The sequence below is a fragment of the Schistocerca nitens genome, chromosome 1 (genome assembly GCF_023898315.1).
Source record: "Schistocerca nitens isolate TAMUIC-IGC-003100 chromosome 1, iqSchNite1.1, whole genome shotgun sequence".
NCBI lineage: Eukaryota > Metazoa > Arthropoda > Insecta > Orthoptera > Acrididae > Schistocerca > Schistocerca nitens.
Window position 1 is genome coordinate 431,580,525 of NC_064614.1, and position 26,356 is coordinate 431,606,880.

At 37.7% G+C, this 26,356-nt stretch overlaps 1 protein-coding gene across 1 annotated transcript in view; it reads left to right on the forward strand.

Annotated features, from left to right (window-relative positions):
• The window catches only part of LOC126235919 (proton-coupled folate transporter-like), a 178,900-nt gene that overhangs the window by 127,714 nt on the left and 24,830 nt on the right, over positions 1 to 26,356 (forward strand). The window contains exons 7-8 of the mRNA XM_049944879.1: positions 5,261 to 5,398; positions 22,059 to 22,142. Coding sequence (XP_049800836.1) covers positions 5,261 to 5,398; positions 22,059 to 22,142 — 222 coding nt within the window. The remainder of the gene's footprint in view (positions 1 to 5,260; positions 5,399 to 22,058; positions 22,143 to 26,356) is intronic.

The following is a 26,356-nucleotide window of genomic DNA, read 5'->3' on the forward strand; positions in this document are numbered from 1 at the left end:
ATACCTTTCTTTAGTAAGTGCACAACTCTTGCATGCCTTAGGTAATCTGGAAAAATACTTTAACTAAAGGAGTCATATACAATGTTTGTTAAGGGGATTTGTGTGCTGTCTATGCAGAGTCTGGAACATTAGCTATGCCTACTTAGTTCTTATTTTTTAGTTTCTATAGTGTTTTCCTGATTTCAAGCTCTGTTGTGGGAAACAGCATAATTGTGCTGGCAATTTAATTCATTGAGGATTTTTAGAGGGATTTTGTCACAATTTTCTTGAATTACCATAGAAATAGTCATTAAAAAATTTTCCTGTTCCTGAGGATTTGCTGTTACTCTACCCCACCTTCTGTCCTTGACCTTTTTTTTTTCAGCAAGCAGTACCATCCTATATAGCTTTTCATATCTGTGATAGTGATATAGGAACTGTGAATTAGTGTAATGCTTTTGCAATGAACAGAAATTTAAATGTTTGGGAGGACTTCCTAATATCTGCTGTAGCTACTGATGTATTTTCCTTAGCTGCTACTGCGGAGGTGGGTTGTTTTTGAAAGTGTCTCCTCAAAAATCAATTTAAACAGGGTGCAGAATTTAGAGAATAGGTGAATTTCCATTGTTTTCCATACACACTTCATCCCATGTTTGTTTTGCAAATATCATAGAAAAAATGTGTAATTTATGCTCCTGGGTGAACTACTTGCAGGCTAACAGTTTTGCAGATTTTACTGAGTCTGTCTTTGGCTTTATTATCTGACTGTCATGATCAGAGAGGCAAAGATTTGTTTTTAAATACTTTACAATATTCCACATCGGTATTTGTAAGCACATGCTGCTGCTGAACTTTTTGAAACTCTCGTAACAGTGTTTACCATTTCTGTCATGTCAAAATTTTTCAGTATGACACCCTCAATAACTGTATTAGTATCCATATCTCCACATATTATTGTGTGAGATGGTTCTCGGTGGAAAAATTGTGAAAAAAGCAGTCTTGAAGTACATTTAGCATGCTACTCATTGGCTATTCTTCTGAACTTTTGAAATGACCTTCAGCTTGAGTATAAGACACCCTGTAATATGAAATGTACAATGTGTTGTCAGTGTGAAAGTAGTCTTAATACTCTCTAAAAATGATATGAAAGTATTTAATCAAATGTTAATTTTATTGTTGACAAACATTCTTCAGTGAAGAGTTTACGTTACCTTTCCTGAGGCTCTCATTCAGCATTGTGTATAGTGTTGGTAGCTTCACTGTGTACGTGTTGTGACAGAAAGGCATCGGCTGGTGTACTCCAATTGGTGCACACCACCCAAAGAGTGCCTCAGACAAATAATAATATAACACAAACAAATATCTGCACTAGCACATAATACATGTAAAAAAAATATGCCCCTGTGAATTATTTGAAACATACCCTTTACCATAACATTAATAAATGACATCTTTACTCATTTATAGATGATGAGAGAATGGAAAACTTCGCGTCTCTGACTCTTGAGGGATAAATCCCAAATTTAGCCACAAGAAATTCTGTACCTCTCATATGTTAGTGTTGGATGCTGAAACTCTTTATTTTAGAACTTCAGTTAATTTGTTGAAGAAAGTATCCACATTTCCACTAGGTGAACAGTACACACACAGAATTATTAACTTTTTATGGATACCTAGCTATGTTAGATCAGCAGCATTTTATCTGCACTAATTAGGGTCCCAACTTCTCTAGCTGTAAAATCTGTGCCATTTATGATATAAATACGTGATTCCCCAACCCTTTAAGATACCCTCCAGTAGGAACTTGTGATAACACTATAAGCTGTATTTCATCATATCTGCACCAGTGCTCTATAATGCACACTGCTGTGCTGTTCAAAGACTGTAATTTAACTTCAAGCTGGTGTCCTTTATTTTTAATAGATTGTGTACTGTGATGAAAGAAAGATAATTCTGAACAAATTTCTGTGATTTTTGTCCATACAATTTCTTTTTCTCTCTCATAATCTGTGAGTGTGGACATAAAACTGAACTATGTCATCAAATCCGTGTGTCCAGGAATGTTGACATATGGCATCATTCTGTTGCAGGATAATGCCTGTCCACATATTGTCAAGGTTGTTTCAATTACACTGCAGAAGTTTTAATGAGAAGGCTTTACATATTCTTCATACAGCCCTGATCTCCCTCCGATCATTTTTCCTATTCTTGAAGCCTTCTAAAATACATTGGTTGCTGCACATTTGCATTAGACAAAGAGATGCATACCTGGATTCAGTTATGGTTCCACAGGAAACTGCAAACATTTTTCTGTGAAGGCACTGAACATCATGTCCGACAATGGGCTAAATGTATTAACAATTATAGTAATTACTTTTGACATAATATACAATTTACTCACTTTTCCCATCTGTATTGTTTTCATTTGACTGCCCCATATAAAACTATATGAATATTATAAGATGTATTACCTCCAGAATATTTTATCCTAGATGATGTCATTATTATTAAGCCATGTAGTAGAACTGCATGACCTCAGGAAATATAACAGCTGTAGTTTCCCCTTGTTTTCAACCATTCACAGTATCAGCATAGCGAGGCTATGTCGGCTAATGTTTTAAAGGCACTTCAATAAATCTTACAGGATATCATCCACTCAACTTCTGGAAAGGCTGCTGCCCATTTTCAGGAAGCATATGCTGGCTTCCCCACAAATACCCCTCTGATGAGGCTGCATCTAGGGAATGGCTGTCTGTATTACAGAGACATGCAAACCACCCCACTTCAGTTAGGTCTGTGGTTCGTGGGAGTGTTGCATTACATTTTTGTACAAATGCCTTTCAATTTTTCAATTTTCTATCAATTTTCAGTTTCAGTTTTCTACCTGCTCGTTCTTATTTAACAAGCTTTTTATGGTTTGATGAAGAGTCCAGATGTATTTTATATGATTACCTTTGGCATCGACCGAGCTCCCATTTCTTTATTTCTGTGCTGTTTGTTGTAGCTGTGTCAACAGTTATTTGGTAGCTCTGTCTTTCAGAAAGAACAAACTTAAAAAAAAAGGTCTAGTGAAAGTATTGGAAACCAAATCACAGGAATAGACAGACAGTTCTCTGGTTACACTAAATTCTTATTAAAGTGTGCTTTAAATGTTCAGAAATGTAAAATTGTGCCCTTCAGAAAATGAAAAAAAAAATAGTATTCTATGACTATAACATCAACTCATATGAATACCTGGGTTTATCACTTTGTAGAGATACAAAATGGAATCATCACATAGGCTCAGCCTTGGATAAAGCAGATGGCAGCGATCAGTTCATTGGTAGAATGCTGGGGAAATGAAATCAGTCTACAAAGGAGACTGCTTACAAATCACTCATGCAACCTGTCCTAGAATATTGCTCAAGTGTGTGGGACCCATACCAAATAGGATAACAGGGAATATTGAATGTACACAGAGAATGGCAGTACCAATGATCACAGGTTTGTTTGGCCCATAAGAGAAAAATGTCTTTTGCCCACCATATCTAGGGTAGCTTTTCATCACCCTCCCAATCTCCCTAATATCCTTGTCAGACCCTATCCTCCTTCTGCACCGTCTCCCTATCCCACAACTCCTACCCCTGTGACCATTCCTGCTGCAAGACTTGCCCTATGCACACTCCTAGCACCACTTATTCCAGCCATGTAACTGGCTAAACATATACTATCAATGGGAGAGCCCCTTGTGTAATGACATATGTCATATACCAGCTATTATGTAAACCTGTTCGGCCTTTTATATCGGCATGACTACCACCCAGTTATCAGTCAGGATGAATGGGCATAGGCAGAGGGTGTATACAACCAACACACAATATCCTGTCACAGAGCATGCTGTACAACATGACAGTCATGATCTTGGTGTCTGTTTCACCTCATGTGCCATCTGGATTCCTTCGCCAGACACCAGTTTCTCAGAACTCCGCAGGTTCTCACCACCTGCTGGGCCTTAATTTATGTTAATTCCTTCTGTCTCAGCATTTCTTCACAGTAAGTAATCCTTTCCTCACTTCATTTTAGTTTTCTACATCTTTTATTTTCTGACATATCTATTTTTTGCTGTCCCCCCTCCCACGTCTGTTACATACAATGCACTTAGCTTTTCACTCTTATTCACTCATGCATGATGTTTTAGTAGTAATCTCTGTCTTGCATCTTACCCTATCTTCCGCCTTAAAGCTCTCAGGTTTTCAAATCTTGCCCAGTACAGACCCCAAATCAATCTTTTCTTCTCGTTCCATCCGGTAAGTCTCCCTTGACCTGGGGTCCTGGGTGGCTTTTCTGAACTTCAACCCTTTCCATAAACCTCTCCAGCCATTTTCCTTCCCTTCTCTTCCTTCCCCTTTAATTCTTCTACAAGAAGAAGGAGCCATTCACCCCAAAAGCTTGTAAAAGTTAAATCCTTTTGTGTGTGTGTGTTCCCCTGCCTCTTCTTGGTGAGTAGACTTTTTATCTATCCATTTACATTAGATTCATAACTTTGTAACATAAGCTCGTTTTGTATTGTTTTATTTATTATGTGTCCCTTCTATCTTACACAGGATCCCTTGTAGAAAATGCATCTCTCTCACTTATATTCTACTCAGCCCTTTCTTTGCCCAGGTCCAACATCCCATTCAGCAGGTCAAAATTGGTAGATAATATGATTTTTGTATTATCATATTTAATTTGGAAAGTATTTTTCAATTCCTAATCATGTCTGATACACAATAATAAAATTTTGAGCAACTTTCTGTCCTCTTCCTTGATGATTCCTTTTCTGGTTAGCTAATTTCCTAGATATTTAAAAGCACCTGCTTCTTTAATAATTATTTCCTTATAACTTACATCTTTCATTATTTTCATTTGCCCTGCTAATTTCCATTACATTACTTTTATTTAAACTTTTGCTTCAGACTACAAGTATTAGAGTACTGTTTGTATTAAGTGAACGTCAAGAGTATCAAACGTAAAGGTGAAGTTCTAATTTATAGAGATTAACAGTTATAATCTGATATTGTAGTGCACATTTATAAATTGTAATGAACGCATTTGTAAGAATTTTTACTGCTTCATCATGAATTGACATTCACTTGATATTTTTTCGACAGCTATGGTTTATTCATGTGATGCCTTGTTTATGTGAGCATCATGGCAATTATTTTTATTGACAGTGAAATACAATGAAAATTTTGAACTTGCACATATTAAGTAGATGCTCTCAAGTTCAATAATACATATTCTCCTTCCCGCATTGCAGGTACCCTGCTGGGGGTGATGTTGTTTGTGCGAATGCTGAAGTTGTCCGATGGTTGTGTAGCACTCATTACTTTTGGCTGCAAGATTGCTGGCTACCTGGTGCATGCCTGGTCCCCAGAGTCCTGGTACATGTATCTGGGTAAGTACATCACTCCTCCTTTACCTCACAGTCCTTAGATGGCCTTTATGATATTATAAGACACATGGAAAGTAAGCCAGTATTGCGTTTTTATCATCAGCTTGTTCAGTAGCAAACTGTTTCACTGCTGAAAATGTTGCAGAATAAGCTGTCATCAGAATAACTCATTTACTGAATAAACCATTCTCTAAATAATTAAACATTTAATTCTTTTTGTTATGTCCTACAACTCATTTCATACTGTTCTCCAGAATCTGCATTACAGTTTTCTACCATATTCTGCAGTTCTCCTTCCCCTCTCCATTCCCCCCATTGCACATATCTTTGTTCTAGATTAACTAGTCCAGAATGTCAGTGTATGAATCTCTCCAATCTGTTCCACCTCCTAGTAAGAATCACTCTTATACATCTTTCCCCGCCTATTCATTATATCATTACTTTCCATACATTACATCCTCTTGTACCCCCACTTTACAGTTACATCTAATTTTTTACAGCCCACATTTTGCTTCAGTGCCATTATATATAAAATTAAGGAAAGTCAACCATTCTCCTATAATAGATTGATGCACAGAGCACAGAAACACTTAACAGAAAACAACATTCACACTGATCAAAGAGTTCACAGGTGTACTGCCAGTTCATTGTGCCCAAAAAGCACAATATTTCAGAAATCAGACATGTTGTTATTGTCAGGTGTGCTGATGAACTGAGCTTCTGATGGTGTGCAGCCAACTTATGTCAGCTTCCCCTGTGAGCCATTATCTATATAGTCCATGCCCACAGTCATGCACTGGTGCTCACGGAGACACTAGCGTCACCATCTGTGGTAGTACTGATGTTGTAGTTCTGTTCCACCATTGATGCCAGATCATTTCTGTGGCCTCTCTAATGGCATTGTCCCAGTAGTTGGAAGTCTATGTCAAGATCCTGGTATGTTGATGCTCCATCAAGTGATTCTTGGACAAACAGTGCTTTGTGATCCCCCACTTGTTGGGACAGGTCAGTCAAGTATACCTGCGATGTTCTCAGCAATGATATTTGAAGGTACATACTGTCTGTCCATTAAAAGTCTTTCCACATTGACATGAAATCTGGTATACACTGGCCTTCTACAAACTGAGATCATCTTTGATGCTTCACAGTAATGCTCGTATTTTATTCAATGGGCAGAAGAGTTTTTACTTGGTGCTTCTTCAGTAAGTGCCCAATTTTTCCTGATGGTGCACCACTGTGTGGTATAAACGCAGTAGCTGCCTCTTCCTTTGTGACCTCTCCCATCCCCAGGAATGGTAAGGAAGAGGCAACCACTGCCTTTATACCATACACTGGTGCACTATTGGGAAAAATTAGACACATATTCAAGAAACACTGAGTAAAAAGTGTCTTTTTCCTCCCCAATAAAACATGACCATTATTGAGAAGCATCAAAGATGTCTTGGTTTGCAGAAGGCTTGCATGTATTACATTCTGTGTCAATGTCGAAAGACGTATATTTGACAGTCAGTACACACTGTCGAAGATCATTTCCAAGAATATAACAGGTACAGTTGACTGGCCTATCCCAACACGTCAGCAGCTGCAGAGCATTGTTTGTCTGAGAATCACTTGATGGAATACCAATGTACCAGGATCTTGCGACCAACTTCCAAATACTTGGACACTGTCATTAGAGAGGCCATAGAAATTCACATCAGAGACAATCTCATCAACTGATATTGCGGCTATAATCTTAGCAAGGCTTGGGAACCAGCACTGAGTTTAATTAAGAAGACTCTCAACAAACAAACTGATCTGGTGACCAGGGCAGATAGAGCATCTACATCAACACCACCAAGGACACTGATGCTATCATCTCTGTGACTACTGTGGGTGCAGACCATGGATGTAATGGTCACGGGCTGAAGTCAGCCACATGCCCTCAGGATCCCAGTTTGTCAGCGCACCTGATGATGGTAACATGTCTGATCACCAAAACATTGTGCCTGTTGCACACTGTGAGTGGGCAATACTTCTGTGGACTATTCAATCAACAAATACACCAGGAGAAACTGAATAATCACAACATTTATACTGACTTTTGAGCACTAGCTTGTTTTCCAGCAATAGTAAGTATACACATTACATTAAATATATTCACAGTTGTGAATATGGACAACCACCAGCAGTATAATGGAGTGAAAACAATTAAAATTTGTGCCAGACTGGAACTCAAACCTGGATTTATTGTGAGCGGTCACCTTACTATTAGGATATCTGAGCACACTTCATGGCAGACCCAAACTTCCATAAGTTATCAACCATGTGTCTACAGTTTCACTTTTACATCCATTATGTATATTACCATGCAGGGGAGAGATTTTAATTTAAAGTCACCTGCCTCGGGTTGGTGGATAAATACAATATTACAGTGCCTGTGTTGTTCAGAATTACGATCATTGTTCCTTCAGACATGCTTGCTTATCTGGAACAGGCACTGCAGTGACTAGAGTCATTATGAAATAAATTAAATGCATTCACAGCTGTGAATATGGACAACCATCAGCTGCGTAACGGAATGACGACAATGAAAATTCCTGATAAGCGGGCAATTCGGGTTCCAGTTCCACGCAGCACAAATTTTCATTATTGTTGTTCCATTATACAGCTGTTGGTTGGCCATATTTGCAACTGTATATACATTTCATGTATTTCATAATGGCCGTATTCATCACAGTGCCTATTTCTTCAGACATGCATGCATGTCTGAAGGTACATTCCATTGAATTTCCAAACAACACAGGTCATGCAGTATCGTAGTACACACATTCAAATTGACAACCACACAGGTACCCAAACACACACTCTTGTGGCCATGGCAAGACTGGAGTCTTACTGTGGTCACGGGAGTGTGTGTTTGGGTGTCTGCATGGTTGTGTGTGTGAATGTATGTGTTCCATTGCTAGAAAAAGAGCTAGTGTTCAAAAGTTTGTGTGAATGCTGCTTTCTGTTATGTGTTTATGTGCTCCATGCATTGATGCACTATGGGTGATTGGTTGCCTTTCCTTAATTTTATGTATTGCAACAGCCAGGAATTATCTTCATTGAAATACCACTCCATGTTCCACAGTTACAGTACACTATTCCTTAATTCTGAATCACTGTTACATAACATTAAATTTCATCTGCCATCTTTGCTTCAGTCATCTAGTGTAATTTTGCCTACTAGGTATCAAAATCTTTCATCTCTTCTTTAGTGTCCTACCCACTTCAAGATATTTAATTGTTTCTTATTTGCAGTTATTGTTATTATCCTTAGTATTATTGCTTTTGTGCTGTACTAAACATCATCATATCCAGAATTTTTTCTGATTTTTCCTTGCTTTTTACCCAGAAAATTACTCGCTTGGAAGATGCCCACAATTTGCTGTTGTTGATAGTCTGCTCAGTATGCAATCACTAAAATAAACATGTATCACATCAGAGTCCTTCGTTCAAAACCCCTTAATAAAAATACTCATTTCTGCAGATGATGGACTAGAACATTATCCATTCAAAACAGAGGGGTCAGATAAGAGGGGTTGGGGGGGGGGGGGGGGGGGGGTTTGTTTGGGGAAGGAGACCAGACAGCGAGGTCATGAGTCTCATTGGATTAGGGAAGGATGGGGAAAGAAGTCAGCCGTGCCCTTTGAAAGGAATCATCCCGGCATTTGCCTGGAGCGATTTAAGGAAATCACGGAAAACTTAAATCAGGATGGCCGGACGCGGGATTGAACCGTCGTCCTCCCGAATGCGAGTCCAGTGTCTAACCACTGCGCCACCTCGCTCGGTCATTCAAAACAAACTAACAACTAGATATTATGTTACTGCAGATGTTGATAGTGTAATATGTTAACCAGTACCACAGATGGTTTGGTGACAACTTCTACACTAGTGTGCCAGAGATGAAAATCGTGGGGCACAACAAAACATGTCTTCCAGTTGGGGCAACTGACATTGCAGACTCCTACCACAAAGGACATCAGTTGAATTATTAGCACAATCCTATAGAGTATAGCACCTGTTTTAATAACTGTCAGCAGTTACATGTAACGAACAGATTCCAAAAGAGCACCATGCTGATCTGTGATTCCTAAACAACTGCCAGCAACTCATGAAGACTGTTAAGAACTGAATTCAACAGATGACAAGGGGTACCCAAAAGAAACCACACTTCATTTTCAAATTTATTTATTTACTTTTTGAACAAGAAACCTTCAGTTTCCTTCGAAGTCTCTACTGGCACTAATACACTTGTCTAACTTTTTTTATTTCATTATTTGAAACATTTTCAAATTCTTATTCTGTGATGCCTGATTTATTCTGTGATGCCTGATAGTGCCTCCAAATTACATGTGGTGTCCCACAAGGATCCATCTTAGGGCCATTGCTTTTTCTTGTGTACATTAATGATCTCTCATCAGTTACACTGCCAGAAGCAGAGTTCGTTTTGTTTGCAGATGACACAAGTATTGCAATAAATAGTATGTCAAATGTAGTTCTAGAAAGATCTGCTAATGATATTTTCATGGATATTAATAAATGGTTTAAAGCCAACTCACTGACATTAAACTTCAAAAAGACACACTATATGCAATTCAGAACCTGTAAGAGGTTTCCACCCAGCATATGCATAAAATACAAAGAAGAGCAGATAGAAGAGGTTGACAGTCTTAAATTCCTGGGATTACAACTTGATAATAAATTCAGTTGGGAAGAGCACACCACAGAACTGCAGAAATGCCTTAACAAATCTGTATTTGCAATTCGAGTGTTAGCAGACATAGGCGACATAAAAATGAAAAAGCTTGCATACTTTGCCTACTTTCATTCCATAATGTCATATGGTATAATATTTTGGGGTAACTCTTCAAGTCAAACAAAAGTTTTCAGAGTCCAAAAGCGTGTAATACGTATTATTTGTGGAGTAAATTCACGGACGTCCTGTACAAACCTCTTCAAAGAACTGGGTATACTAACTACTGCCTCTCAGTATATTTACTCATTAATGAAATTTGTCCTAAATGATATATCTCTTTTTCCAACAAACAGCTCAGTTCATACATACAATACCAGGAACAAAAATGATCTGCACAAGGACTTAAAAGCACTTACTTTAGTTCAAAAAGGGGTCCACTACTCAGGAACACTCATCTTCAATAATTTGACAGTAAACATAAAAAATTTAGTTACAAATAAAGATCAGTTTAAAAGGAGCCTGAAAGACTTACTAGTGGCCAACTCCTTCTACTCCACTGATGAATTTTTTAATAGAAACAAATGATGTATTGTATATATTCATACTATTAGTATTGTTATTTCAGCTTAAAAAAAAAAATTGACATGTCCCACATTCTCGAGGATCTCCTCAGAACGGATCTATGGAACGAAAAACTAATCTAATCTAATCTAATCTAATACATAAAGATTTAAAATCACTTACTCTTGCCCAGAAAGGAGTCCAGTATTCAGCAACGCATATTTTCAATAAGTTACCAGCAACCATAAAGAATTTTTGGTGGCCAACTTCTTCTATTCCATCCATGAGTTTCTCTACAAGTGCAGTAGACCATTTTAATGAAAATTTATTGTACTTTAATTTTTGACAATACTTTGTTGTAACAGCCAAGTAACTACCTACTGTGTAAATGATGGATGTATGGAAAGCAGATGTAAGTCTGAAGTCTATAAATAGTGGAATCTTGTACATAATCTGACTGTTCTTAACTGAGGATCACTGAAATGAATAATTTACTTTAATTTTTGACAACACTTGGTTGTAATAGCCAAGAAACTAGCAAATGTCTGAATGATGGATTTAATGAAAGCAGATGTAAGTATTAAACCTGTAAATATTAGAAGTTTAAATTTAATTTATGTACATAATTTTACTGTTTATTGACTGAGGATCATTAAAATTAATGAAACTCAAGTTGTTAAAGTGAATCTTCTTTTAACCTATGAAAGTCTTTTCTATGCCTTTTTTCATAGTTGTGAACATCCATGTTTCTTTTTGTGATATTAGTTTCTTCTTTCACTAGCATAATAGTTTCTAGTACATACATGGTATAAACTGTGAGAATATTGTGTCTAATGAATAAAGGTTTGCAAGAAGTTCCTGATTTTATTTATTTTTATTTATTTATTTATTATCATCCCAATGATCACATTTGTGATATAGGATTTGTCAGGGTACATTTTCACAACTATATAATATCTTTACAAAATTTGTATCTATGCTGAATTCATATTAATCTATCTTATATTTAATACAATGTACAACTAATAATTGTTTTTATAACATAATTTATTATGCACTGATGTAATTTCATTTGTCACATTAACTTAAACATATATTTTATACAGTTGCACAGAGATATTCACTTATGCTGTAATAGCATTTGTCAAGCATGTGGTTCTTTAGAACAGTTTTAAATTTATCCTCATTTTCCAGCCCTTTGATATGTTTTGGTAGTGCATTAAAAAGTTTGATGCCTTGATTACATACATGTTTCTGGCTTCGGGTCCTTGTTACAGCTTGTATGTGGAGATCTTTACATTGCCATGTATCGTAATTATGGAAGTCTGTATTGGTTTTCATTTTGTCCTGATTTCTTTTGATCACCAACAGACATTTCAGAATGTATAATGATGGAATTGTTAAAATTTTCAATGCTTTAAAAAGGGGCCTACAATGTGTTTGAGGTGGGCTGTGGGTCATTATCCGAATAGCACGTTTTTGTAATTTGAAAATCTCATTTAGACGACAATTTGTTTTTCCCCACAATACTGTCCCATAGGATGCAATGGACTGAAAATAGCCAAAATATACTAATCTGGTACAGTAAAAACTACAAACTCTTGAAATTATTCTAAGCACAAAACATGCTGAATTTAGTTTTAGTGCTACGTTCACCACATGGTCCTTCCAATTAATCTTCTCATCAATGTGCATACCCAGGAATTTTGCACACTGTACTCTTTCAAGTTGTTGCCCTCCATGGTGGGATTTTAGGTCGTCCTGTTCACTTATTTTTCCATATCACACATAATTAGTTTTTTTTTTTTTTTTTTTTTTTTTTTTTTTTTTTTTTTTTTTTTTTTTTTTGCATTCAGTGTTAGCTTGTTAGCACTAAACCATTTTTGTATATCTTGTAGGACATGGTCCACAGTACTGTGCAATGACTGCTTCATATCACTAACTATTAAACTAGTATCATCAGCAAATAACATGATTCTAGCTTTTCTCTCTGACACCCGAATATCATTAATGTAAATGAGGAACAGCAAGGGGCCTAATACACTTCCTTGGGGTACTCCTACTGTGACCTCCCTTGGATCCGATCTCAGTTTAATTTTTTGATTAATATTTGGTGCTGTAATTTCAACCACCTGCATCCTCTTTTCCAGATAAGACTCAAATCACTTTTTTACCGGTCCTCTGATACCTATAGCTTCAAGCTTTTTCAAAAGTATGCTGTAGTCAACAATGTCCAAGGCTTTTGACAAATCTAGATTTATCCCAACTACACTATTTCCCTCTTCCAATTTAGTGATTATTTCTTTTGTGTATTCTAGTACAGCTGTTTCGGTACTTCTCCCAGCTTGAAATCCATGCTGATTACTGTTTATCAGATTGTGCATATTAAGATAATGTGTGACTCTATATTTCATTAGTATCTCTAAAACTTTAGAGAAAGTTGGGAGGAGTGAGACAGGTCTGTAGTTTTCTATTTTAAGTTTATCACCCTTTTTCAACAGGGGAAAGACTTTAGAAATTTTCAGTTTTTGTGGAAACACGCCCTCAGCCATTGACAAGTTTGCTATGTGTGCCAATGGTTTCGCTATCTGATTAGCTGTTTTCTTTACTAATATTATTGGCACCTCATCTACTCCAGCTGACATCTTGGACTTCAGACTTTTAATCACTTTTAAAACTTCCTTTTCATTTGTTGGAACTGCCATCATACTGCTGGCTGCCTTGGGTGCTTCCATCTTAATCTGCTCCCCAAGATTCCTGCTTAATGTCTGGGGTACATTTAAAAAGTAATTATTTATATAATTAGGTATGGCATATTTATCTACCATTTTATTCTCCTCATCTTTTAGAATAATTTCCTTGTCTTTGGTAGGTACCCCGGTTTCTTTTCTCACAATTTCCCATGCTATTTTAGTTTTATTTCTGGACTGTTTTATTTCCATATTATTATTTAATAACTTTGCATTGGCAATTACTCTGAGGTATATTTTCCTATAACTCTTTACATATTCTATAAAATCAATATTTGTACACTCCCTCAACTCTGAATTCAGTTTTTTCATGTTTTCACATGATTTCTTAATTCCAAGAGTCATCCAAGAACTTGACTTTACGTATCCAGTAGACTTGATTCTGGTCAGTTTCTTTGGAAAACACATCTCAAAGTTCATCATATAAATCAATGCAAATACACTATATGCCTCATCTGTACTTGACTGTTTCATAACATCTAACCAATTTTCATTTTCTAAGATACTTATGAACTGATGACAGCTGTCCACAGAGAAGTTTCTTTTGTAAATATTATTTACACCTTTATCTTCCTTTGACCTTAAAGGGATCTCAATGGTGAGAGCATTGTGCTCAGACAATCCTAAATCTATGTTTGTTATCTCTGTCAGTTTCTGACATATTTGAGAAAATGTTATCTATGAGACTATTGGAGGTGTTTGTTATTCTAGTTGAATTGTTTATGTGTGGTGACATGTTGAAACTCTTTAATATGTCCAAAAATTGTCTTTTTTGTTGACTTTCAACTAGAAGATTAATATTGAAATCACCACAAAGAATAATCACAGTTTCTTTTTTGTAAATAGTATTTAGCAACAATTCTAATTTATCAAAAAAGACTTCTATGTTTCCACATGGTGACCTATACACTGTTATGACTATGACTTTTTTCATGAGGCCATATAGCTGGACAGCACCTGCTTCAAAAAACTTTTCAATACTTAAGTTCTCTGCTTCACATCTCTTTTTAAATTCTAACTCTTGTCTAAGGTAAATATTGACTCCACCACCTTTTGCAATTTTCCTACTATAATTATTTGCCAGTTTAAATGGATTAATATGAATACTACTAATTTCTTGGTCCTTACACCAATGTTCAGTAATACACAAGACATCAGGTTGGGTGTTACTTACTGCTATTTCAAGTTCATAATATTTGTTCTTGAGGCACTGCACATTTAGAGTCATAATCTTTAGAACAGGGGAGTGAGCACTGGTGGTATTTCTCCTTTCGTTTAACACTGTTATCTTGGAGTTTTCATTACGGCTGGATATCAAAAATCCTGTTATACCACAGGTTTCTTGTTTCTGTTTGCTTTTCCTACTTGAAGTGGATGATGCTGATTGATTGTTTATACTAGCTGTGGCAGCTGATGACATTTTAATATTTACAGTAGCAGATGATGATGATTTTAGTGCTTCAGCAAATGTTGCTCTTGTTAAGGTTTTCATTTCTTCTGCTTCTGCCCTCATTTGGAGTGGGATTTTATGGAACTTTTCTACTGTTATGCAGCTTATTTCTTCTAGTATCTTTTCACCCATCATCTTTTTTCCATAATACTTCCTGTGCTGTCCATGCCTCGTGAACTGATTTCTCACTGAGCTGTTTGCATCCACAAAAGTTGCACACTTAAAAGCACAGCAGATCTTGCTGAATTTATTATTTGTTGACTTTATTTCTTTGTTTACACATGATTCCTTGATTAGATCATGTCTATGTGGCACACTTACAACGAGAACCTTTAAATTTGAGATCTGACAGCTTTTTTAGAGTTGTTTGAAGTGCCCTTGTCACTAGTTGGCTTTCATTTTTGTATATGTCATTTGCTCCACCTATTAGCACACAGCATGTTCCAGTCTTAACTAAGTTTTCACAATTATTTACTATTTCATTAAGGGGAGCACCAGGTTTGACAATGGCTGTTACTCTGAATTGTGACTGCTGATCATTTATTATTTGTGCCACACCCTTTGCATGACTATCACCTAATACACAGACTTGATATTTGTTGTTCTCCAGGTGCCCTCGTTGCGTCGTTTTTATAGTACACTTTGGAGAAACATTTCTCTTGTTAGAACACACAGATGATTTAGATTCACTTGTCTTATGTTTTGAGTTCACATTTCGTCCTGCCGTGTCTTTATTACCCGTTTTTCTTTGTACTTTATTTACTGACGATGTCATACCGCCAGAAAGATTTCGTTTACTACTAGCAGAAGTTTTGTTTGAAACGAAAATTGCCAGTATGTTTTCATTACACTCGTTTTTCAAAACGTCATAATTCTGCTGCTTTATCAGTTCCTCTAACTTATTTACATAATGATTTGCAAGCACAAGGTCTTGCTACTCTTGCTACGATCCTCAAAGTTCACTTCACCCTTTTCGTGTTAGTTTGGCATGATCAACGCCACAGTACTATTCCATGAGATAAGAAAGGGTACACTAATCCATAATATGGTCCTTGTGTTTCATAATTAAGATATGGTGATAATCTTCTTTATATGTATAGACTGTGTGTTATTTTTTTACAGACATAATCAGCTTAGTGCTTCAATGAAAGTCAATCATCTACATGTAAACCCAAGGATTTACAATCTGTACAGGTTTTTGGTAGAATTTCATCAATCACAGTATTTTGTCTGTTTGGACCACTTGGTTTACAATTTATAATATTAGTTTTTCTATGTTTACTTTTAGGTTGTCTCTTTCAAAGTGAGCTCTTGCTTTTCCAATAAAGTTGTATATCTCTTCAGCAAGGCACAGCAGGCACCAGATGTACCATCTGCATGCATAGTGATCAACTGCTTATTGTCAAGAGAACCTGGAAAATCATTTACACAGCATAAATAAGATTGGACCTAAAGTGGAGCTTTGAGGAACACTGAAATGTCTATTTCTAAAACTTGACCTTCTCCTCCCCAGTGTTTCTCCATTAGAGTATACAATCTCTGTGCACTACCGTCTACCTTTTAAATATGGTTCTAGCAGTTGAATGAGTTTTCCAGTGACACCACTCTTCACAATTTTTGATAAGAGCATGTCATGATGTACTCTGTCAAAAGCCCTTGAGAGGTCTGGGAATACTCCTGCTGCTTGGGATTTTTCATTTATTTTTTGAAGTACATGATGGACAAATTGTATTGTTTATGAGGCGGTACTTCAACCTCTTCTGAAACCATGCTGTAAATCACCTAATATGTCAGTATTGTTGTGATGTTCCAAGATTTTTTTAATATTGTTTTCTCTATCAGTTTGCTGGAAGCTGATATTAGAGCAAAGGATCTGTAGTTCTTTAGATGCTTTATTTCCTACTTTTTGTGTATTGATTTAACTACAGCCAGTTTTGACTAGTCAGGGAACACACTGTCTTCAAGAACACAGTTTATTAGATGAACTAGTGGTTTCATTGGTTCATATTTGCATCTCTTCAATATATATGGAGAAATTTCATCTAATACAGCTGATTTTCTGTTTCTGAGGTTATGAGTAAGCTGCAGAATGTCATATGTGCTTACTGTGGGTAGTATACTGCAGTTCTGTTTGTTACTGGACTGAAATGTGTGCTGTATATCCTGTTTCATAGAGACATCATTTTTGACAGTACGTATGAAGTAATTGTTAAAAATATCAGTGTTTCACTGATCTAACATTTTGTGGTTGATTCTCCCAAGTATTTGTTATTTTTGTGCTTGAGAAGGATGGCGTCTGTAGCAAAACACTGTATATTCAATTTGCTGTCTACTACTTTTTGGAACTGTTTTATAACTAAGTCCTTCCCTAGTCCATTAAGATGAAAGCCATGGGATGTGTGGAATCTTCTTCGTATGTCCACAAATGCAACATTTTATGATCTTGTGCATATATGAGGGTTGGAACTTTAATAGTGGCAACTATTTATTTACAGCTCGTACATAATAGATACGTGTTTCAAAGTTTTACTGAACTTCAAAGTAGTCACCAGCATTGTGTATAACCTGTTGCCAGCAATGAGGAAGTCGTAGGATACTTTTAGCAGTGCCAGTTGTGTTGACAGTTCAAGCAGCACGGTCTATTGCCCAAAAAATTTGTAACAGTTCTGAAGTGAATGCCTTGAAGTGTTTCCTTCAATTTAGAAATTGAGTTGAACTTACAAGGCCTGAAGTCAGGGTAGTGCAGTATGTGGTATAGCACTTAGCAGCCCCATCAGTCAAACGAATCAGTAACAGTTTGCACTGTGCATGCTTGAGCATTGTCCTGCAAAATGATGGTCAGGTCGTACAGAAAGTGTCATCACTTCTGTCTCTATGCTGTTAATTTTTGGAACACAACCTATGACTAGATTAGAGACAGAAGTGATGACACTTTCTGACCATCATTTTGCAGGACAATGCTCAAGCGCGTACAGTGCAAGCTGTTTCATTTGTTTGACTGATGGGGCTGCTAAGTGCTATATCACCTACTCCCCTGACTTAAGCCTTCATGAGTTCAACTCAGTTTCTAAACTGAAGGAAACACTTCACGGCACTTACTTCAGAACTGCTACAAATTTGTTGGGAAATAGACCGTGCCACTCACACTGTCGACACAACTGGCACTGCTAAGAGTATCCTTAAAGTCCCACATCACTGGCAATGAGTTATACACAATGCTGGTGACTACTTTGAAGGTCAGTGAAACTTTGAAACACATTTCTATTTTGTACGAGCTGTAAGTAAATAGTTGCCACTATTAAAGTTCCAATGCTCATATTTAGGATCTGTTTATTTGAGCTTCACATTTCTTCATGTACACGTGACCAGATTGGCAAGTCATGTTGATGTGGAACAGAGAAGATGATCATGTTTGGGCTTCTCGGCTCATGTAGCCTTCTTTCAAGTGAGATCACTAGATAAAAGCAGCATTAAGACTTCTTCAGTAATAACAGTTGACTTACTAACTTAGGAATGGTAACTATGTTACTAACATCAGAACCACAAAAGCTTTGCCCATTACATTACTTCTTTGGGTGGAGGGGGGGTTGCCCTCTCAAATATTTATCTATATGATATTCCAGCTGTGCTCAGTGGGGCTGATATCACTGAGCTCCAGGGCATTATGAGTTTCATCGTGGTAGTGAAGTGTAGGTCTGATGACTGGTGGGCTGGTGGTGGAGTGGGCCATTGAGTGTTCAATAAAGGCAATGCTTTTTATCTTCTGTACGACTGTCCTTGACAGAGATACCAGTGTGGATGGAGATGTTGCCTCATAAGCTGAGTCATTGCTGGGGTGGTCCCAGTGGAAAGCAGTCATGTAAGGTACAGCCAAAGAAGGATGTCATCCTTGATGCTGACAGTGTACGTTATGTGGCCATAGTGAGCTCCACTGTGATTGTCTTTTGCAGAGTATATCTGCAGACCTTTTCTTGTCTTTCAGTGACATGGTGTAATATATACTAAGGAAATGATTCAGTGCTACCTGCATTGGGAACTCCTCAACATCCAAACAAGATGGCACATTGGTTAGCAAAGTAGACTATCCTAATTTCTGTTTTCAGCTGTTATTCTAACTGGATTAAGGGGAATCACAGGATGTTTTTGTTGTAAAGAATCTGACTCCTTTTGTTCCTTTCTGAGTGTGTGCTCTACCTCTGCTGACCTCATCATGAATGTACTGTTTAACCTCATTTCCACAGGGTTTTATCCAGTGCTGTTTAAATGTTTATGCTGTCCATTCTGCCTATTTGCTTCCTTTATATGGAACAGAATAGACATCACATGCTAATTATCATTTTTCGTACAGAATTCCTCAGATTGTTTAGTGGTGAAATGGAGCCCATTATTATTCTTAACTACACCCTGGAGTTTGTTTATTGGAATAAGATAAGATTCCAGTTGTGGGACTATTACTCTGATTTCACAGCTATCACTAATGGTATGGTTTATCAATTTACAAGTGATCAAGTGATACCAACAGTAGAACTATTTTTGCAATTTTGCAGCTATCTCTAATTAACTGGAGAACAAATTAGCTATGGTAACCATGCTGTATGAAGTCATTACAGGATGAAATTTATCTAGGAGTGCCTCTCAAAACAAAAAAATTGTGAACACCTCACTCTTTCAATTTTTGTCCTTTTATCCCGTTTTTTTTTTTTTTTTTACATGCAATAAGTTAAAACTGTGTGTGGTCAGAAAGTAGAGGAGCCTTTGACAGTTTGAAGCTTTGGGTCATCTTGTAAGGCATACTCCAGTGGCTTAAGAGACAACACAGTAACTGGAAAAAGCAGCGATCTGGACTCAAATTCTGGTTTGACATACTCTTTCAGCTTGTCACGTATTAATCCATGTGTACTCTTCAACAAGTAAAAAATTTCTTTCTAAGCTTGCAATTTACTGAGTTCATTACTCTTCCTACACAGGCAGTGGAGTGTGAGTTAGCAATTAGAATAAGTATTGGACTGTATGCAGCTCTAATTGAAAATGTGGCTCACTAAGGTCAAGCCGTAAATGTCTGTTTTATGCCCAATAGGTAAATAATATGTGTTAAATTGTGATCTTACAGTCTTATAAATTACACACAGGAAAGTCATGTGAATCAATTGATAATAATAAACTGCAGTTATGAGCAATGATCAGAAATGATAAAATGGAAAATATTTGCAAATTAGTGTAGGCGATAGCATGTGTTGCACAATTCCAGTAGCTTATTCAGAAATGAAGCAATGTTATTCAGAAATGGTGATCCTAAGATATGTTAAACAAAGTTATCTGTTTATGGATTGATTTCAACTCAATTTGACACAGAAACAACAAACAACAGGACTCGCAAGTATGAACGCTGTGGAATATATAACCTCCTAGCTCCAATAGGAGCAGAGATAGGGGTAAAAACAAGTTTCGTTGAGCCCCGGGCATATAGGCTGTCTTGTGCAATATGCATGTTGTGTGGAAACAACATCAGCCTGCCAAATCAACCAGCTTTGCAAGGCAGCCTACATGTCAAGGATGAGAAACAATTTTCCAGGCCCCGACATGTAGGCTGTGTTAAATGACAGACAAGTTGTACTGGAATAGTAACTACCTGCTTTATCTACCTGCTTTGCACGGAGACTTGTACACCAAAGTCAAATAAATAGTTTTCAGGCCCCTGATGTATAGCCTGCCTTGCATGACAGGAGTGGTGTGGGAGTAGTATTTATTGAACTGTATTGCAGGGGCTACACATGCTGTTAATCATGGATGGGGCAAGCTGAGATGGATAGAGGAGGGGATGGACAGATTGAGAGGGAGGAGTAAATGGACAGAGAGAGGGAATGAAGGGAAGATGCAGGAGGGAGATGGAAGGTGCAGAGGTGTGTTGGACAGGTGGAAAAGGAAGAGGGGGAGGCAGAGAGATGGAAAGAGAGAGAGGGAGGAGGATATGGTTAGAGGGACTGTGGAGGAAGATATGTCCTGTTAGATTAGATTAGATTTACTTTCATTCCAATTGATCCGTAGTGAGGAGGTCCTCCAGGATGTGAAACATGTCAGAAAAACAACAATACATGACACAGCACAACATTGAATTAAAACTTTGCTACTGTCTTTTCTCATGGCCCATACACGAATGTTCTTCTCACTTCTTCTTTATGCCCATGATCAGTTCCATTTCCTAGCATTCTCCAGTGGCCTACTGCTCCCACCAATGAAGACTTGAGATACTCTCATCAAAAGCACAACTTTGTTAAACATCATAAAATGCACAAAATGGACTACCATTTTAATACTGAAAATCCTATCTACTAGACATATTTTAAATAAAATCTTACTTGCTAACATTTTCAACAATACTAAACACAATATTCTTTAAATCAATGCTTCAACTTAAATAAATACATATGAATCTAGTTCCCACATGCTTACAGCAAAACAATAACTTTTTTGTGAAATTAAATGAAATAATCAACATAAAAACGCCATACTGCTTCCTTTTATTGGTTGAATATGGAGGCCTCTTCTGGTTTGAAATAATTTACATAATAAAATGCTTAAAAATTACTCAATATGCAAGCACTGAAGAATGTATTGTAATTTTGGTTGTTGAAATAATAGCTATGGTGCTCTGTTGTTATCCAGTACATGACTGATCGTGCTTGACTACACAGTTTAATATTTAATATTAGAAATATTTTTTTAATATTAGGAATATTAGAAATGAGAATCCTCCACTGACCTCTCAGTCTTTGCCAGTGGAACTCCCAGCCACCATACTAACCTGAAAGCTCCTCCCTGCAGAACACTACTTATGTCTAACTTTTTGTCTGCCTATGATGTAGCCAGAAAACATATCAAGTTATAAGCTGATCATATCCCAGACTCCCCACTGTGTGCTTTCTCTCAAAGATGCTAGTGTTACAGCATAGTGAGATAGTCATTGTGGAGTTTGAAAGACAACAGCAAGAGTCTGTAGCAAACTGAAGCTTTGTCTATGAAATGTGCTCAGTTGATGTAAATGGCAATGTACAGACTGTGGCATACAAATTTAGTTTGTCTTACATGAGTGTAGCACATACCCTGCAAAGAATAAAGGATATCTTTCTTAATTTCTGTATCGATAGAAACTACCATTTTTAGTCATTCAAACTGTGTTTGCAGGTGGGGCTATTGCAGCTCTTGGTGGAATGGTGTGGGTGTTAGCCAGAACAATGATAGCCAGGATGGTCCCCAAAGACGAAATTGGTAAGTCTCTTCATGTTTTGTTGTCATTCTTCATTTTGTTGTTCATGGCAGTTTAACATCATTCTTAATGAAATGTTCTCACAAAATTTGTCTTCTGTGTTACTGAACACTTTCTTTGTTACTAACTGATTTCTCATATATTTTAAATTAATCTTGTGCAGTGAGAAATCTATGGCCATTGCAGCCCACATCCATTACAGTAACTCTTTTAAAGTACAGTATTACATAATTTTGACAGTATTCATTTTCTGCATTTTTTCTTGTTTCAAGAATAATTTTAGTAAGAGTTACAAAATTCATATATTTTTATAATACCAGAGGTTATAAAAGTCTAATTTTTTGTAAATCAAAACGAGTACTGCACAATTACTGTACTGGTCACTAAATAAGAAACCACCAGCTGATAAACCAGTGACATTATTTGACACATTTCAGGTAGTACCTATCTTCATATCATGACATGAGTAGCTGAGTAGCACCATGGCATAGTGGTTATGACACTGAACTGTTGCATGGAGGGTCATGAGTTCAAAACTCACCTGGACAGTACAATTTTAATTTCTGTATTCTGTTCGATTACATTCTAGAAGTACAAATATCAAGAATCATTGTACTGGAATGTTCTAAGCTGTATATATACCATACATGTTCTGGCCAGAGGCAGTTCGCTCTGCGCTCTTGTATGTGCAAGTGCTGAATAAACCTTCGACAAGTGAAGTTAGTGTTCGTCATTCATGTAATTACACCTTCTTCAAATGTGACATTATTCTGGTGGAGGTGCTGGATATTGGAACTTGTGATAGTGCACATTATTGACGACACAGCAGCTCCCATCAGCCCACAACAAAGTCGCCATTTATGTGGCGAGTAAATCACGTTCCAGCCATATTCAACAGATCGCAACCTACCAGAGACAAAAGAAGAAGAGGATGTTACAATGACAGCAACTGTGTGTCACAACATGAGACATCCTTCCAGGTTCTCTGGTGATGATGGCCAAGATCCAAACAAGCGGCTGAAGGTATATGAGCGTATAGCCAAATTTAACAAATGGGATAACACCATGTGTTTGGCTAACATATTTTTCTACTTGGAGGGCACTGCCAAGCTATGGTATGAGAACAGTGAGGAGAAGTTCACAAGCTGGGAAGTATTCCAGGTGGAACCGCACAAGTATTTTGGCGAGACACGACAGAAGTGCAAGGCTGAAGATAAATTAAAATGCAGGGCACAGCTTCCAGGAGAAACTACAGCATCCTACATTCAAGACGTGTTGGAGCTGTGTAAAATAGTGGATCCTAGAATGATGGAGGAAGATAAGGTTGCACATCTCATGAAGGGTGTTGCTGAGGACATATATCAAGCCCTACTCCTGAAGGAAGTTTCAACAGCAGACGACTTCATAAAATGGTACAAGTATATCGAGACAATGCATCAAAAAAGAATTACATACAAGAAGCTTGAATGGCTTACAAACACCATATCACTGTCTCTTGTGGAGGAAGCAAGTGATTTCACAAGTTTTCTTCATCAGATAGTGAGAGAGGAAGTTCAGAAGGCACTTGGATTGCACGGCGAGCAAGAAACCGAGACACTTCAAGAGGTCATAAGGGATGAAAAGGAACAGACATTGAACCCAATCTCTCATCCTTCATTTCCCTTTAAAATGGTAAAAAAGTCAACACCCAGGTGGAGTTATGTTCCTACAATACCACATGAGGAACCTGTTTGGGCACCAATGAAGACACGTCTGGAGGACCCAAGATAGCCAACCAGTATGTTTCCACTGTGGATGACCGGGACATGTGGTGTGCTATTGTCAAGAAAGGTGGTGAATATTTGATGATGCCCATGCCAGAAGACAGCAGACTGATCTTAGCCAATGCCAACTCCGGGGCAATGAAGATGAACAAGAAGATGTGGGTGCAGGACGACGTAGGTCACCATCGCCACAAGCTAGCCACTGGAGAGGACGCTCCCCAACACACCAATCAAGGTCTCCACCTCTGTTTAGAAGCTCCAGCCAATCACCAAGCTGCCGCAACCTGGAAAACTAAAGGGTGCGACCTTCCTTGGAGGTAAGGCTGCCAAAGAGAAAAATCCTACGCCGTTGATCACTACAAAAATGATAGGAAACTACATCAATATCCTCATGGATGGCAGACCAGCCCAAGCTCTTGTGGACTCTGGAACATCATATTCAGTCATTTTGGAGAAGTACTGTCACCAGTTGCAGAAAACCATATTCATCAACAACGAAACATCTCTGCTGAAGGTGATTGATGGGAAGTATGTAAAACGTATAGGAAGATCTACCATTCGTGTGGGTATAAGTGGCCCGTACACAGCCCTTAGAATTCATCGTCTTACAAGAGTGTAGTCATGACATCATTCTCAGATGGGACTTTTTGAAAGCTTCTCAGGCAATTATAGATTGTGGTTGCTCAAAGATTGTGCGAGACAAGATGAGATACTGTGGACAGGAAGATGCACATCCGCATGTGTGGAGACTATGTGTGCTGGATGAAGTGATCATTCCTGCATTCAGCACTAGAAAAGTAGCTGTCATGTGTCATGCTATGCATCAACCCATGGATCTTGTAGTGGAATGTAAGGGAAGCATACCACTGAAGAATAACTTGGTCATCCCAGACTCTGTCATCTCATTTAAGAACAGATTCAGTGAATTGTGGATAGTTAACCGAGAACCGCAGATCCTTCTAAGATGCATGTGCATAGCAAACATTGAGACGTTAATTGAAGAACAGCTGAGCATCATAGAAACCTCCCATGCCGAGTCTGTGGGAGAAATTAGTGCTACCACTATGAGACAAGATCTTCTAGCTTGACTATCACCAGCTTTCACTAAGGAACAACAGAAGAAGCTACTTGCCATTCTTCAAGAGTTCTCTGATTGCTTCAATCCACAGGTGAAGAGCAAATTAGATAAATCGATGGTGAAGCACTGGATTAGCTCTGGAGACCATCAACCGATAAGCCAGAGACCGTATCATGTGTCAGCAACGGAACGTCAAATAATTTGCAAGGAGGTAGAGAAAATGATGAAGAATGGCATCATTCAGCCTTCACAGAGCCCATGGTCATCACCAGATCACCAGTGGTCCTCATCAGGAAGAAGGATGGCAGTTGGCGCTTTTGTGTTGATTACAGGAAGCTTAATAAGATTACTAAAATTGATGTTTACCCTCTTCCACAAATTGACAATTCACTAGATTGTCTGAAGGGGGATAAGTTTTTGCCAACCATGGACATGTACTTGGGATACTGACAAATCAAAGTATATGATCGTGAAAAAACTTCATTCATCACCCCTGAAAGTCTGTATGAGTTTAAGGAAATGCCATTTGGTTTGTGTAATGCACCAGCAGCTTTAGAATGGATGATGGATAATATTGTACGTCACCTGAAGTGTAAGATGTGTCTTTGTTATTTAGATGGCATTATACTGTTCTCAGAGACATTTGATGAACATATAAAATGACTGAGGGTTGTTCTTAAGTGTCTCCAACAAGGTGGACTGAAACTTAATCCGAGAAAGTGTCTCTTTGGAGAAAAAGAAATTAAAGTACTTGGACACCTTCTGTCAAACAAAAGTGTGCTGCCAGACCCAGAGAAGGTGAGATCTATAATGGAATCTCCTATTCCTAAGAGTATTAGAGATGTGAGAAGCTTCCTCAGATTATGTTCTTATTACCGTTGTTTTATCAAAGACTTTTATATCAAAGCCAGGCCACTCAAAGAGTCATTAAATGCTGATGCTAAATTTATCTGGGGTGGTTCTCAGCAATATTCTTTCAATGTGCTAAGAAAATCTCTGACAACTGACCTGGTCTGTATGATGAGAGAGTGCCTACAGAACTACACACAGATGCCAGTGGTGCTGTTCTGGTGCAAATTTCGGATGTAAAATAGAAGGTTATAGCCTATGCTTCTAGGACACTTACAAAAGCTGAGAGAAACTACCCAACTACAGAAAGAGAATGTCTTGCTGTGATCTGGACCATGTGCAAATTTCCTCAGTATCTCTATGGAAGGCCATTCACAGTTGTTACAGACCATCATTCACTTTGTTGGCTGACAGGTCTTAAGGATCCAACAGGATGACTTGCCAGGTGGGCACTACATCTTCAAGAGTATGACATTACTATAGTGTACAAAAATGGAAGAAAACACAAAGATGCCAACTGTCTCTC